This window comes from Scatophagus argus, chromosome 21 (genome assembly GCF_020382885.2).
Source record: "Scatophagus argus isolate fScaArg1 chromosome 21, fScaArg1.pri, whole genome shotgun sequence".
In the NCBI taxonomy this organism is placed as follows: domain Eukaryota; kingdom Metazoa; phylum Chordata; class Actinopteri; family Scatophagidae; genus Scatophagus; species Scatophagus argus.
In genome coordinates this window covers 18,139,468-18,156,094 of record NC_058513.1, presented here as the reverse complement: position 1 = coordinate 18,156,094, position 16,627 = coordinate 18,139,468, and the positions used below count along the sequence as shown (strand labels likewise).

The window sequence follows — 16,627 nt, the reverse complement described above, 5'->3', positions numbered from 1 at the left end:
TGTTAGCAAATCAGAGGTTGTCAACAAATGCTGCATGACGAAGCCTCAAGCCAAATCCCAAAAGGTTCGACTTTCATGACCTCAAATGTCCACCCAGTAGATAAAATAATTTGACTGACTGGGTACAAAAGATTGGTTGTTCCAGGATTTGGCAGCAGCAATTCAGGACAAGTTCTATCTGTGCTGTAGGTCAAAGGTGGGGATTACAGTCTTAACGTAGACTTAATGATAAACAGCATGGGGAGGCTTCTGAGACAAACAGGGGCAGTAGTGAAAAACAGAATTTCCACTAAATCCACGTAGCTTTTATCAAAGAGTCTCCAGACAGCCCGAATGTATGAGTGTTTCCACCTCAGACACCCCTTTGAGATGACAATGAATGCTATGCTCTGACAGTAATTAGGGTGTGGAGTCACACGCATCATGCAGAACGAGACAAGGAGAAAGTAACTACAAGACAATCAATCATTAACAGACTGAAGAGTTGCATTTTAAGGCCATTTTTGGTCAGATAAAATGAATGAAGAGCTGGACTCATACGCCACTACCAGCCTGAAAAACACCTCAGTGCCTCTGCTGACAACGTGATGACTTCCTGCTTTAGCTCGAGTGTGAATACTCTGACCAGGCTGTGGAGGATTTCTTAACCATATTTCACTGCAATTCAAGACAGCATCAGAGGAGGCACAGCCACAGTTTCCACAGTCACCCACATGACTTCCTGCTGCCTCCCCAGTTCAGATGGATCAGAGGAATGTCCTGATTTAAGCTGCTAGTCCAGCAAATGTGTACAAAGTGCTGAATTAAATATTATATAAATTTAAAACTTCTCTTCGCCTGAAGTCAGCCTGAGAACCCTGTTAACTGCAAACTAACATTCTGAGTTCAATTTACCGAAAGAATTTACTAGTAGACAGTTAAGAATCTGATTTTAACAGAAGAAAACGTAAAGACCTGAGGTTGCAGGCTTTAAATCTCTTGAAATTATTGCAGAATTAAATGTTTCACAAACTACTTAAAGGAAAAGTCCATTTTAAGTTGCAATCGGTTCAACATATCCAGAGTCCACTACTGAGATAAAATTATTCATTTAAAAAGAAAGATAAGAGAGAAACTCAAATCACACCATCTTCTCCTGTTGGACACGACTGAGAAACAGCAGCTCAAACTGAACACGTTCAGCTTTAATAAAAACATGCCGTTTCACCAGCACTTTTACATTTCATTACTGAGGAGGTGTGAACGCTGCCAACAAATTTTCAAAAGCCCACTCGACTTTTTGAACATGTCTGGCTACCAAAAATAACTCACTCGGAGCACAAAAAAAGAGGAAAACCTTGACAAAACAACATGTTTTTCTTTCTGAATTAATGCAACTCCCGTGATTTCTTATTCAAAAAGACAGAAAACAAGTGGAACGTGAAGGACACCAGCTGAGAGAGAGGAAAGTCCTTCAAGACAACACACACACACACACACACGCACACACACACACACTTTTTGGAAGCCCACAGGGATCCAAATAAAGGATAAAAAACAAAGAGGGGTAGATGAGGGAACAGGTACGAGACACTTCAGGGACACATAGCTACCTTTCTTTTTTTTAGTTCGTCCAGCTAAAACAAGAAGCATGAGCACCGGTTACACAGCAGCAAAAGCCGACACGTACATATGAAGAAGCTCGCAGAGTCAGCCATTACGATCACATATGAGACACTTTAAGAATTATGCAGAGAAAATGAAATAGCAGCTGCTCCGTGAAAGGAAGTAGAGCCAATTTATGTGGCTATCAAACAGGCAGCAGTGGGGAGCAGCGACAGGCAGTGATAGGAAATAGTTTGTCGTTTTTTTGGGGTGGTGAACACTTACTGTCAGTTCCTGAGCAGTCGCTGGCTGACTCAATCTTCTCCCTGGAAGAGCCAAGTGTTAAAGTACTTAGAGCCAGAACACACTATCGACTCAGCTACTGAGAAGCTATTGATATATGGTGGAAAATGTGGGATATATATGTGCTGCTTGCAGCTTTATTCACAGTGTGCTTCCTGGTGTGTGTGTGTGTGTGTAAGTTTGAAATCACTCGCTTGTTGACTCTTCCCTCCATGATCAACTGTAGAGGACAGTAAATTAAGATCTCAGACATGGATTGTAATCAATTTCCTGCATCACTGACAGACGCTTTGTTGCTTGAGAGTAATTTACGGGATGAACACTTTTTGCTTCGTGTGTTTTTCCATATTTTCCCGGTTCAGATGGCAGCATATAAAAGCAGAAATGTTGTGCTAGGCATTTTGGATGACACACAAAAGGAGAAAACATATACTGCACCGGGCGGAAAATGGGGATTGGTCTTGAACACAACCTTCATGTGTTGAGGCCAACGAGTCCGTACATGTAGTGTGAGTGTGAGAGTGTTTTTACATATGGTATTTATCTGTGTACATGTGGGCTTCTCCCAGGGACTCATTTCAGACTTAAGACCAGTTCATTTTGGATGGGGTCAGTTTAGGGTTTGGGTTAGGAAAGGCGGGAGTCCAAAGTGATGCCTTGAAATTGCTTCTTCTACCAAACCCAAAGACAAATTTATTGTGTGTGTGCGTGTGTCTCTTACGGGCTTTCCGCCTCAGGTGCTCTGCTCAGAACTCTCTGCAGCAGACCGGTCAGACTCGCTATCTGCTTCTCCATGGCCTCCATGCGCTCCCTGGATCCACACAGCAAAGAGACACAGAATACTGTAACAGATGCATTTTCTACATGATGCACAGTGAATACTTTAACGCTGCTCCTTTGCTCCACCCTGTCTTCTCCTTTCAAGCTCCATTTAATGGTGGAAGTAAGTGTGGTGCTGTTACTTCTGCTTCATGTTTAATGGTTGTATTGATAAAAAAGTTCAATTTTAACTACCGACCAGTACTGGACAATCAGCCAAAACTCTCAGTGCTGCTTTGCTTTTTGTAGTACGAGAGCTTCCCACCAGCATTTACCCAATTCACACAGAAATCAGATTATTTTAAGGGAATTGCCACAGTGCGTAGATTCCCTCACAGAGGTCAAGTGAATCCGCCCAGAGCTTGAGCATTACTTTGAAACTTTGGCCCCTAAGTTTGTAACTTCGACCAACAGCAAAATGTCTCGACAGTGTTGACCTTTGAGGGAGCTGAGAGCTGAGGAGACCAATATTGAGGAATCTAACATATCAACTGTGTTACACAATCAGATTTGATATTAAAGTCTCGGCAGGAGTATGAACTGCCACAACAAGCTGCTGGTCATAACAGACTGCGGCAGAAGAACCTCAGCGCATTACAATGGGCATTTTTTCTTTTTATTTATAAGAAAATGAATGCATTCTATTCTTATCTGATTAATAAATATCTAGCTGCAGTGAATAAATATAGAGCAAACCACACATTATAACTGCAGTACATCTGGGAGAAATCATAGACAGTCATACTCATGAGAAGATACGCGTTGAGGTCATCCTACCTGGTCTCCGTTTCATTTCCCAGCAGAGGTGATCCAAAGCCTGGAGCGCTCCCTCCCTCTCCTCCTGGACCGGCCATCAAGCAGAGTTGCTCTGAGGTGAGGCCCAAACCTGAGCCCTGGCCTCGGGCTTTGGGACTGTCCCCAAACACAGAGGAGGTCACAGAATCCCTCCTCAAACTCTGTCTCCCGGGCGAGCCTCGGCCAGGCATTGTGCCCGCATAGGAATCCCTCATGTCGGGTATCTTCTGCGGGGAGGAGGGTGGTGGCACCCGCAGTCCCATGGCCAACACAGACGCAGCGTAGGCATCGTTGTAAAGTGGCCCTCCTGGTCTGTACAGAGCACTGCTTTCCATCAACTCTCCTTGTAAAGCTGCTGCTGAATAGGAAGCGAGTGAACGCATTGATCCAGCACCTCCTCCGCCTCCCCCTCCTCCACGGCGGTATAAGGAGCCATAGGGGTCTGCTCTGGCTGGTAGAGGGGAGTGAGGACCTCCTGCGAGACTCAGCCGACTTGTCTCTGGACCCAGAGAGTAGGGGTCTGCGTAGATCCCCCCTCCTCCACGTTCGTCTCCCCGCAGAAGCACCATGCTCCTGGATCCCCCCACTTCATCATCGGGCTTCACGTCCCTGCGCTCCAGAATGGCGCTGGAGGAGGCACCAAAGGCCTGCTGGGTGTGATGGGGTTGGTGGAGCTGTGGTTGCTGGTGGGGAGAGGAGTGGTGGGACTGGGAATGCGGGTGTGGCAGGGAGTGGGTGTGGTGGGGCGGCCCGGCGTAGGAAGAAGGCCTGCCGCTGCTGTAGAGGAGGCGGGCGCGAGACGGTGAGCCTTGAGGGGAGGCAGAAGATGAATGCTGGGAAGACATAGGCGGGTTGCTGAGGCGGCGGTTGGGTGGAGAATCCTGAGGTGCATACACCATCTCTCTCTGTGGATAAATACAGCACATGTGGAATTGGGCCTGTAATCATCGAGTATCTCAGGAGGGAATCAGAGTCACTTATTTTTTAGGTCTGCAAGCAAAATAATTTCATCAACTCTCTCAGTTTAGAAAATGAAAATCCTCCCTCTTTATTTTCCCATTCTGTGGCAGGAGTGAAATTCACTGATGACAATGAGCTCATTAAAAGATCTTTTAACAGAGAGCAGTGATAACTTGGGTCCATGAGAGCCAAGATATTCAGCAGTAATAAATTAAATCATACTTACAGCTCCGATTTACCCACAGAACAACTACATAATTAATTTATCCCCTACCTGTGAGGGCACATAACCTAACAGGAAGTCTAGTTAAACTGGAAATTGGACATTTATTGATTTGTGAACAGTCCACAGCCCCACAGAGGACCCGCATGCAAATAATTAGTAATAAAACACAAGCAAGATGTGGTGCTAATAAAGAGACTGTTACATGACTGTTGAGTTATTCTCGTTTTTATTGCTTGCTCTCCTTTTTTTGTTTTTTTTATTATACCAAATGCACTTCTCAATTTCATTGTATAGGTGACTGTAGAATGACAATCAAGACTATCTAATTTATCTTGCACGCTGAGATGAGGATAAAACAGTCAATTAGCTTCTAATTATTTTGTTTATGATTAGCCTGTCAGTGTTAAATGTAAACAGACATTTATAAATACCATTAGCAGACTGATATCATTGAGATTTCTTTTTTCCCCAAAAACTTTAATAGCCTAGTCAGCTTTAACATGCGCACAGACATGAGAAGATTTACTGCATTTCAAACGTCACCATCATCTCATATTTCAAACTGCTCTTTCTGTCAGAAAACTACAAAACTTTGCAGCCGAGTGCGACGTCACGCTCTCTTCTCTGAGTCATTCTTCTTCCTGTTGAGAGTATAAGAAGCTTCATGAATAAAATAATCAAAGTCCTGCTCTGAAGTTTAAGTGGGATTCCCACAGTCGGAGTGATTCCCTGATGACATCACGCATGTGGGATCAATTTTCCCATAAAATTCTATCTAATTTTTTCCAGCAGTCAGAATAAGTGCGAAATTGTCTGGTAACTGGTCATTAAAAAACTTGATGTTGCACTCAACTGCAGTTTTCTCTAACATTTTACAGCAATTCACAGATTGACAGGAGAGATTCCAAATTGGCCTCTTAAGTGCAAGTTACTGTTGAAAGCTTATTGACAGACTGAGCATGAAGGGATTATCCTTTGGCATCAATCCCAAAAGTCGGAGAGAAAAGACAAAACAAAGCAGCGAGCAGCAGCAGAGTGTAAGTGAAAGTCCTTCATCAGAGAGTACCAGCCAAGAGTAATGGATACAGCAAGGTAACACAAAAGAAGACAATACTGTAATTGCTTATGACGCACAAAGATATCTCCTGGAGACGATGCAAATTGAAAAACCAATATTTCTACATAATAACCCCTGGGCCTCTTACAACAACACCCTGTGGACAGGCTCGCAGCAGACTAATGACTCTAGTGCCATCATCATCCATCTTGTATCTTAGCAACAGCCTGGTATCGACACCATCCCTTAGCCCTGCCGGAGAGAGACAGACATTTCATTCCACCTCCAAGACCCCCTGAAGTCATGAGACGTCTATCACAGGTACACAACCAAAAGGTTAGTCCCGAGGCACAGTTCAAAGCTGGCATTTCTCCCGCTGAGGAAAACGTGCCAATCAATCTCATCCTTAACCACATTCAGAACTCCAGTCCCTGGCTTGGATGGACTTCAGTAATCCTGGCTATGCTTTTATGGTCTGCAATCAGGGAATAATCTTGGCTCTGCTGGCTGGGCTCAGTAAGCTCACACACACACACACACACACACACACACACACACACACACGTGTCCTAGTCGTTCACCTTGGTGCTGGCACAAACAGCAATGCACCTCACACACATAAAACTCAAGGTAAGCCTGCTGGTGCGATAAGGTTGTAAAACGCTAGGTTGAATTCAGAGCCATGACGCAATCTGAAGACTGATCCCATGGAAGAGACAAACAGTTGACCTCCAAACTGTTAGTGGGCAGCTGAGAATCTCACACACCAGCAGGAAGAAAAGCAATCACACACATGCACATAGCATGTAAACAAAAAAGGCTCCAGGGTGTTTGAGTGACGGCAATGAAAATGACAAACGTGTCAAAAAGGCTGTGCCGTCGACAACGCTCACATCAGCTCAGCTGTTTAACATGCAGATTCTTTTTTTCACCGAGCGCACGCTGCACATCTCTGCTTTTCTGTAATGCAATTTGTCTGGTTCATAATTTATTTTATTTTATAAACGCTGCATTCTCTAACTCTTTAAATTACTGCTTTTTCATTTCCATAATCACAGTGTAATTAGACAGCAACAAAATGCAAACTCTTGTTCAGAAAACACTAACACTGAAAAACTGAACTGACATTCCACTCTCTGTCTATTGGTAATGGTTTACTTTGCTCCAGCTGCCACCAAATGCATATAACATTAGTAATCAAGCTAATCAGGCTGAGGCACATTTATTCTGCCTGCAGCAGACTGACTGATTAGGATAAATCCTGTTGTGGCTCATCAATAAGAGCACAGCCGCTGAACAGCAGGGATGTTTCAGGTCGTGGGAAATCCACAAAGATGATGCAGGTGGCGAGTGCTACTCAGCGCTCAAACAAATAATCAAGTTACGGACACAAACGTTCAATTTAAAAAAATCACAAATATATAGCAATAACTGGCAGACAATTCAACAACTAAAATAACTGTTGAAATGCAGTCCATCTGCTGCAAACCCCAACAGCAAGTGCAGTCTAACACTTCAACTACAGCAACCACACTCTGCATCCTTGACCCAGCCCTCAGACGAACCGGACCGCAGTCTGTCTTCCCTGAACAGTGTTTCTGCTATGTCGCACTGTGTCGGCATCTAGCCTGGTCAGCACCGGCGATGTTTGTGAAGGACTGGCACTGGGCCAAGAACAGCAGTGCTGGAGTAAGGTCACGTGACTCACTTGTACGCCCTCAGACAGTGGTTAAGACGGAACTTAGGCCTGGACACATTATGTAATGTAAGCTAGTGTTTGCAAACACACAAAAATAACATCAGCGTTACAGCTGGATGCTGGCGTGGGGATAAAGAAATGACTATTTTCAAGGGGAATTACAAAATGTATTATTCGTGGGATGATTCGGTTGGCTGCTATCTATCACTCCCAGACAGAGGCAAGTGTTTGTCTCGCTCTCTAATCTATGAGTCACAAGCCAGCTGCACACAGAATGAATTGGTAATGAAGCAAAATGTGACTGAAGCTGGATCACTTTCTTGGAATCACTTTACACTTTGGTACCGACGTAACACAAAACTAATGTGATCAAAAGTCATGAACATTGTCAATGTTCTGTCCTTCTCCTCTCCTCAGAACTATGAATTTATTTTACGTCACTGAAATTTCTTTTAAGTTGGCAAAATTAGATGAACTCAGTGATACAGAAAAACACCAAGGTGTTGAATTCAGTGGCAGAATGTATGTCCACGCAGAAGCAGAAGCCAAAGCAGAAGCACTTACCCGCAGGTCTCCGTTAGCCAGGTGTGGGTTGTGGTGTCCGGGGTAGGTGCCGTAGATGGGCTCTTTGCAGTAAATCTTAATTACGCAGCGGTCCTGAACATCCCGCGGGTCCTCCAGCTCATAGAAAACATTACGGGTCTCATCTTTGATCAGCAGAGCCGTGCTGGGAGATCTGAACATCAATAGTCATCAAAACAAAAACAAAAAAATCAAAACACTGATAAAAAGTCCACGCAAAGACAATTTCAGCACCAATTACCTGCTAATAATCAGTGATATACATTCATTTATAGACTGAGAGGGAATTGGAAGATCTTTAGCTGCATGAGGCGCCTGTAATGAGAGAATCAACTGGACCCAGGCTCTTACTGAACTCATCAGAGCGGTAATATTCAGTGATCTTGGAGTTAAGTGAGTCCTGCTGACGATAGCAGTGTGAACTGTATGTATCGCTGAGCTGTTTCTGAGCAGATTATACACATAATCTATGATTAACACCTTAATGAAAATGACTGAATATTGACTGAAGAAGTTTTTGTCCTGAATACAAACATGCTGAGGAATACAACAGTGTAACATCAGGTCTGAGCAGTCAAACTGCACATGAAACAGCAGGTACAACATGAACATGAACAAATAGTAACCATGCTAGGCTGACTACCTTCCACTTATTCAAGCCAGTCATAAACTCCTCCCCCTTCATGTTAGCAGATGGGACATGATCCAAACTAAAAACTTCACACTTCAAATAAACTTTTCCCAAAGATGGTTTCTGTCATTTTAGGTAGTTCTTATCATGTTGATGTTTGTTCAATTGTAAGTAATTTTTGCCATAAAAATGGGTTGAAACATCATGATTGACAGCTGAGTACCACTCCTGATTGACCAGACGGGTGTACGAACGGGAACTTGATAACACCTCCCGATCCCGACTCTGGCTCCAAATGACGTCACCAGAACAAGATGGTAGCATCTTGTATCTGGGATACTCTGACTTAACTTTTGTACAGCGGGAGGAAGTGCAGACGCGTCGGCTATCTTTATTCATGTCAATGGTTTCAGCACTAGTGAGCCTAGCCTGCTGGCTTCCACTTCCTGAGTAGAATACAAACTTTACAGCACAATGGATCCTCCTAAAATCTGAGTTTTGTAAAGGGACCAACACATAAAACACCATGGGTTTGTCGGGAAAACAAGGAGAAAAAGAGCTCTGAGCTCTGGTATTATTTCTTAAGAGGGCAATGAGAGACTTCAGTTAAAATCACTGCAGAGAACCTGCCCTCTCAGAGACTAAAAACTAAGATACTGTTTCCACAGATGTGTCTAAAATGCTTTTATCATCTTTCAAACAGTTGTAGTATCTTTACAGCCAATATTTCAAAGAAAAATTCAACTTTCAGCTTGATTTAAGTCTACAAATGAGACTACATGTGTGCTCACTTATTTCACACCTCTGTTGGCTCTTCTGATTTTTCTTACATTCAGACGTACCTGAGCATGGCCATGGTGAGCCTCTGGGGGAACATGTGCACAATGAGGGCCCTCAGAGTATCCAGGCTGGTCAGCTCATGGGTCAGGTGCACCCTGCGAGTCTCCTCCCCAAGCTGGAGGAACAAGATCCCTGCATTTATGGATGGGGAGGAGCAATGAAGGAGATCCACGATGGTTGAAAGGGGTAATGAAGTTAAGGGATGAGAACAGAGAGTGGAGGGACAGTTTTCACCTCAACATATTATGAGAGTGAAGATCACATTTTTTAAAGGTCCTATGGGGGACAGCGAAAGGAGAGGGACTTTGGCTCTCTATGAAAACAAAAGAATGGTCATACTGTACACACACATCTTTTCTGAGGTAGCTTGGAGCATTCATTCTCCCCTGTGCGTATGTGTATGCTGAACCAATAAAGTAATGATAAGTCACATAATTATCATCCACCTGGAAAGTGGAAAGTCTTATTAACGTGTCATTATTCAGTGTGAAAAGTGATGTATGTGTTAAAGAACACATTAAACACCAAAGAAAATGAGGCGTGTGGTGTTTAAAACTTTTCCAATTAAAGAAAGAGCTATTTTTAACATTTCTTCATAGTTACATGATGCATTCTGATATAAATTAATGCTATAAACTGACTGGGGCTTATACATCAATATATTATATCCAAAGCTTCAACATTCGACTGGTAGTTTGTGAATTGTTTTAGAAAGACAAGAAATTTTTAACAGATGCTCTGTCAGGAATTACAATCAATCATCGGCTGTTTGTTTTCCACTCCTGCGGATGATTTTGTTTTTGCCGAGGCCATTAATCAAAAATGACAGGTAGCTTGGCGAGATCATTTGGAAACATTAGACAGCTCTGTTTATATTCAGTGTTCCTATAAGCAGTGGACCAAAGTCTGACTTTGACTCGACACTCAGAGGGTTCTATCAGCTTTACCAACACTTGATACTTTCAGTCAGCTCAAATCAGTGATTTCCTGTAAGAGGATGCTACTTCATAGTCACAACCGATGTGTCTTGTTTGCTAACAGTTCACATGCATGGACACGTCCGGTGTGTGATTGGCTCTTGACATGTCAATCAAAGTAATGTCATTGAGGTTGACACAAGACAGTGTGAATGGAGGTACGTTAACTCAAGCCGAATGAGGACAAATTGAATCATCAGTGGAGAAGCCCCTAATCTGAAGCGCTGAATGTTATCAGATGAATTACTGGATTTGGTTTCACATCTGTATATTCAGAGTGACACAGGAAAACAACATCCATCCATCCATCTTCTTCCGCTTTATCCGGGACCGGGTCGCGGGGGCAGCAGCTTGAGCAGGGATACCCAGACTTCCCTCTCCCCAGACACTTCCTCCAGCTCTTCCGGGTGGACCCCAAGGCGTTCCCAGGCCAGCTGAGTGACATAGTCCCTCCAGCGTGTCCTGGGTCTTCCTCGGGGCCTCCTCCCGGTGGGGCATGCCCGGAACACCTCCCCGGGAAGGCGTCCAGGGGGCATTCGGAACAAATGCCCGAGCCACCTCAACTGGCTCCTTTCGATGTGGAGGAGCAGCGGCTCTACTCCGAGCTCCTCCCGGGTGACAGAGCTCCTCACCCTATCTCTAAGGGAGCGCCCCGCCACCCTGCGGAGAAAGCTCATTTCAGCCGCTTGTATCCGAGATCTCGTTCTTTCGGTCATGACCCAAAGTTCATGACCATAGGTGAGGGTAGGAACGTAGATTGACTGGTAAATTGAGAGCTTCACCTTGCGGCTCAGCTCTCTCTTCACCACGACGGGCCGGTACAACGACCCCATTACTGCTGTCGCTGCACCAATCCGCCTGTCAATCTCACGCTCCCATCTTCCCTCACTCGTGAACAAGACCCCGAGATACTTAAACTCCTCCACTTGAGGCAGGAACTCTCCTCCAACCTGAAGGGGACAGACCACCTTTTTCCGGTCGAGAACCATGGCCTCGGATTTAGAGGTGCTAATTCTCATCCCAGCTGCTTCGCACTCGGCTGCGAACCTCCCCAGCGCACGCTGAAGGTCCTGGCCTGAAGAAGCCAACAGGACAACATCATCCGCAAAAAGCAGAGATGAAATCCTGTGGTTCCCAAACCAGACACCCTCCGGCCCCTGGCTGCGCCTAGAAATCCTGTCCATAAAAATAATGAACAGGACCGGTGACAAAGGGCAGCCCTGCCGGAGGCCAGTATGCACTGGGAACAGGTCCGACTTACTGCCGGCAATGCGGACCAAGCTCCTGCTCCGAGAGTACAGAGACCGCACAGCCCTTAGCAAAGGACCCCGGACCCCATACTCCCAGAGCACCTCCCACAGGATGCCACGGGGAACACGGTCGAATGCCTTCTCCAAGTCCACAAAACACATGTGGACCGGTTGGGCAAACTCCCATGAACCCTCAAGCACCCTGCGGAGGGTATAGAGCTGGTCCAGTGTTCCACGACCAGGACGAAAACCGCATTGTTCCTCTTGGATCCGAGGTTCGACTATCGGCCGGATTCTCCTCTCCAGTACCCTGGCATAGACTTTCCCGGGGAGGCTGAGGAGTGTGATCCCTCTGTAATTGGAGCACACCCTCCGGTCCCCCTTCGTAAAAAGAGGGACCACCACCCCAGTCTGCCAGTCCAAGGGCACTGTCCCTGACTGCCATGCGATGTTGCAGAGTCGTGTCAGCCAAGACAGCCCCACAACATCCAGAGCCTTAAGGTACCCAGGACGAATCTCATCCACACCCGGAGCTCTGCCACCGAGGAGCTTCCCAACTACCTCAGTGACTTCAGCTTGGGCAATGTATGGACCCGCCTCAAGGTCCTCAGCCTCTGCTTCCATAACGGAAGACACGTCAGCAGGATTGAGGAGGTCCTCGAAGTATTCCTTCCACCTTCCGACAATATCCCCAGTCGAAGTCAGCAGCTCCCCACTTCCACTGTAAACAGTATTAGCAGGGCACTGCTTCCCCCTCCTGAGGCGCCGGATGGTTTGCCAGAATTTCCTCGAGGCCGACCAATAGTCCTCCTCCATGGCCTCCCCAAACTCTTCCCAGACCCGAGTTTTTGCTTCCGCAACCGCTCGGGCTGTCGCACGCTTGGCCCTCCGATACCCGTCAGCTGCCTCAGGAGTCCCACAAGCCAACCATGCTCGATAGGACTCCTTCTTCAGCCTGACGGCATCCCTTACTTCCGGTGTCCACCACCGGGTTCGGGGATTGCCGCCACGACAGGCACCAGAGACCTTACGGCAACATGCAGCTCTTATAAACATGGTCTGTCTCAAAAAGATCCAAACGTGATGGAAATATGAGGAGGAGGAGGAGGGATGAAAGGCTGCAACCACTTCCTCTACTGCCGTTAGACAGTCAAAACAATGAAATGTGAGTCACAAAGTGTAAAACGCAACATGATGAGTTAGACTGAGGTTTCCAGAGTGTCAACAGAGGTCATCAGTAATGTAGTTTCTCCTCCTAATTTGTGTATTGTGGCCATGTGCTACTACAACTAAGCATGGCTTCAAAAAACCTCAGCACTAATGTTAAATATTTCTAAAAGCCGCTAAATATATATCAAAACACAAAAGAAAATGAATGTTGAAAATGGCAACACAGAGTTGATTAACTTGGATTTAAAAATTCTGAGCACAGTAGAAACATTATGGTATAACTGACATGAGAACCCTGATAACTTGAAAGGCTTCAAGGTTCACCTGTAGCCAACTTCTGGTGGCTAATTTGTTCTCACACCGTATTATACCCTGTCAACACGTGTTACATGAGCAAATGAATCGGTCACTTGTCATAAGCAGAAAACATGCATGTACGTTCAGTTGCAGGGGACAAACTAGAAACTACACTCGCTAACTGTGGCATCTTCTGCTGTACAGAACATGAGGGCTCCAGTGATTTCTACCATCCAGTGTGACAGATGAACCTGTAAGGTGTCTCGGTGAAGACTTTAAAGACGGTGGTCTGACCTGGCGCCCGCAGCTTGGCCTGGCTGGATGAGCGGGCCAGCGGCAGGCTCTGGCGAAGCCGGTTCATCCGGTTAAAGCCGATGGGGATATCAGGCTCTGACATGGTCTCCAGATTTTCAGCTGACGCAAAGGATACCCTGCTGGCCTGGTCAGCAAGAGCCGGCTGTGTTGGGCTGAGTCGTGTCACACGCGGTGTGCGAGTCTGCAAGACACAACATAAAAGGGCAGGGGAGAAAAAAACAGGTCGAGTGCAGAGATAAAAAAAAGGAAGAACAGATGATGCCGAGACATTTATTTGTACTGTAATGGCAGTAGTACAGTAATCAATGAGGCGATACCAAAAAATGTAGAACACACAAAAGAAAAACAAAATGGCCTCGGGAAAATCAATGGAAGGAAACAAAACAGGGACTGAAAAAGCGCACAGACACAGACAAATAAACAGTTTACCTCAGACAAAACAGTCTTTACATCTCCCTCTACCAACAGAGGCTCTACAGAGAGCAAGCTGAATGCTGAAGATAAAAATTAGAGCGTCTCAGACAGAGCAGCACAGCCAGCCAGGTTCGATAAACCGACTTTAGCCAACATTAGAGTCTAAATGCACCCAAACTGCACTCAGAATAGTTCACTTGTATTCATAATGACGCAACAAGACTACTGAACAATGCTTCAATTAAATTTTCAAAAGGGGAGCGCAGAGTGTGTATAAACGATGATAAAAACTGGGCAGGCAGCAGCAGCTGCCGAGTGAAACGTTTCTGGAGAGAGATAAAATAAATGGATGTTATTCTACAGCTCGTGGAAAACACGCTGGCCTCGAGTCGACAACAGCAAGCTGCCTTCAATCGTTCCGTCACAAATTGAGTGAATACGAGCATCGTAATGATGGTGAAAAACAACAACTGCAGCCTCTATGAGGAAAGCAGATTACTGATATTTCACCTGTCCAATTTGAACCACTGTGGAGCCCAAATTATGAAGGGCCTCTCATACAGCACAACCAGGAGCTGCTGCAGCAGGTTGGCTTTTAATGAATTCTCACTGACAGACATTTTCCAGCCCAAAGAATACAGTAATGAGCTCCCACAGTGCGATGTGAAGCCAGCTCCGAATGGCTTCTGCATCTGTGGTCTTTGCTTCGTCCATACAAGCACTATATGGGTGCCGTTTGATTTCTTGAGGGTAAGACAAGCTGAGAGCACGTAGGCATGACACACAGTCATACACAGGTATGCAAACATGTAGGAAACACTCAGAATTGTGTCAAACGACATAAATACTCAGGACAAAATGCACTGCAGGTACATACAAACCAACAATCTGTTGCAACAAATTATCTCTTGGGGCTTTGGTCCTTTTACATTGATAATGTTTTTGAGTCTTTAAAATGCTGAAACCATACACAAGCACCCATACGCATCTCCAAACACTGCAAACAGCCTGACACATTATGTGTGCTGCCTCTCATATGTTCAGAGATTTATGGTGGAGGAGTGTCAGCCAGACGCCGCATACCTTCTGTCTTCAGATGCACGAGAATCAAGCTACTGAAGAGAAAAGAACCCAGCAGTGGGAATTATAAAGTTTGAGTTTAGTGAACCGTGAAGAAGAAAAAGAGATCAGATAGAGGTTAGAAAAACAGCATGCCCGAGCTTATATGCACAGGAGAACCAAGAGAGAATTGAGAATAACAAACAGAGGAGAGAAAAAAGATGGAAGAATTGATACATTCTCAAACTTTTTGCTCCAAACTAGTTTCCATTTTCTCCTACATGTACTGCACAGAATCATGGCTTCAGGTAAAAAGAAAGGAAGCAAGTCTGGCTAACAATGCAGTTTCACGCTCCATGGAAACCCTCAGTAAACCTTCCTACAGGATCTCTGTGGACGTCCCTCCCTCTCAACCTGTTCTGCTGTCATTCATAAGACGCTCGCTGCAGCAGGAGTCACCTTTAAGTGACTTCAGGTACAGAAGTCAGCACAGGAGGAGGTGGATTATAATCACCACCATCATGTTCCTTAAATGATTTAAATCAGACATTTCATGGGATGCATTTTACGGACTTAAGTGTACATGAAATTGACTCTCACAATGAGAAACAGAAAAATGAGAATATGGTTGAAAGACTAACAAAATTAATAAAAATACATAAAGCCAACATGAAGTGTCATGTTGGTCACCGGTATGAAAATGGACCACATAGAAGATTAAAGACTAAAGATTAGCAGCAGAAATCTTGTTTTTCTCCATTAACCTTGATGAAAATGATTTCTAGTACATAAACATAGCATCAAACGCAAAACACCCTGAAGGAAAAGGTGTCGTCTGAATACTGAGAGGCACATCAGAGGGAGTTTACGGAGAGCAGGCTGAAGCAACAGCCTCTCCATTATAACATCAGTGCAGAGAAGGAACTTCATCAGACAAAGAGGGGATTATTTCATTAAAAAGCACGCTGACACCACCGCTGATCTGTTTCCTGCTCCTGAAGCTAACCTGAGATAAAAACACATCGCTTGCAAAGCTCTTCTGTAGCGTTATTGTACTTAAACCAACTTTATCAAAGACTAACAGAGCTGTAAAATAAGGAGAGTGGCTGGAAGCTCACGTACAACCCTACAGGCACAATAACAAACAGGCAATCAGTTGACTGTAGGACCACAGTGTCCGAGTGTGAATGTGAACGTGCAGCCACATGATGGACAGCACAGCAGGTCTCTGAAGTTGAACCAGCTGCTGCAAAATGTGCATAAAACATCAGTCTCTTCTCAAGTACTGCTGTTAGTACATAGAGTGAGGAAAATGTCTCTTTTCGTTCTTTCTTGCATGAAGGATTCTATGAATTTCATGAGGGCAGAGCAGTCACGCAAGATTTCTGATAAAAAAATAACATCACAATTTAAATTGAATTGTAGTCACTGAAGGAAGACAGTAAAAAAAGCTGAATAATTTCACTTGTTCCACCTTCCTGTGTGACTGTGATTCAATCAAGAGTAAAACTGTCAACTTTCCATTAATGAGCTTTTATGCAGAAAACATTGCCAAGTGCGTTTGCCTGCTACATTGTTTTGTATTTTACAGCAGAGCTCCCAGATGTACCTAAAGTGTGATTTCATGTTTTTTAACATACATCTGAGGC

The 16,627-nt window shown here is 44.9% G+C and overlaps 1 protein-coding gene across 12 annotated transcripts in view; it reads right to left on the bottom strand.

Annotated features, from left to right (window-relative positions):
- Positions 1–16,627, bottom strand: part of zgc:114120 (uncharacterized protein LOC619267 homolog) — a 76,973-nt gene that overhangs the window by 15,044 nt on the left and 45,302 nt on the right. For 9 of the 12 annotated variants that reach the window (XM_046377110.1, XM_046377115.1, XM_046377113.1 and 6 more), the window contains 7 exons: positions 13,485–13,686; positions 9,499–9,628; positions 8,008–8,179; positions 3,484–4,406; positions 2,609–2,698; positions 1,870–1,910; positions 1,593–1,616 (listed from right to left, as the gene is read on the bottom strand). In XM_046377110.1, coding sequence (XP_046233066.1) covers positions 1,593–1,616; positions 1,870–1,910; positions 2,609–2,698; positions 3,484–4,406; positions 8,008–8,179; positions 9,499–9,628; positions 13,485–13,686 — 1,582 coding nt within the window. Of the gene's footprint in view, positions 1–1,592; positions 1,617–1,869; positions 1,911–2,608; positions 2,699–3,483; positions 4,407–8,007; positions 8,180–9,498; positions 9,629–9,730; positions 10,752–13,484; positions 13,687–16,627 lie in introns of those variants that run through there. The other 3 variants (XM_046377112.1, XM_046377118.1, XM_046377122.1) reach the window with 2 other exon arrangements.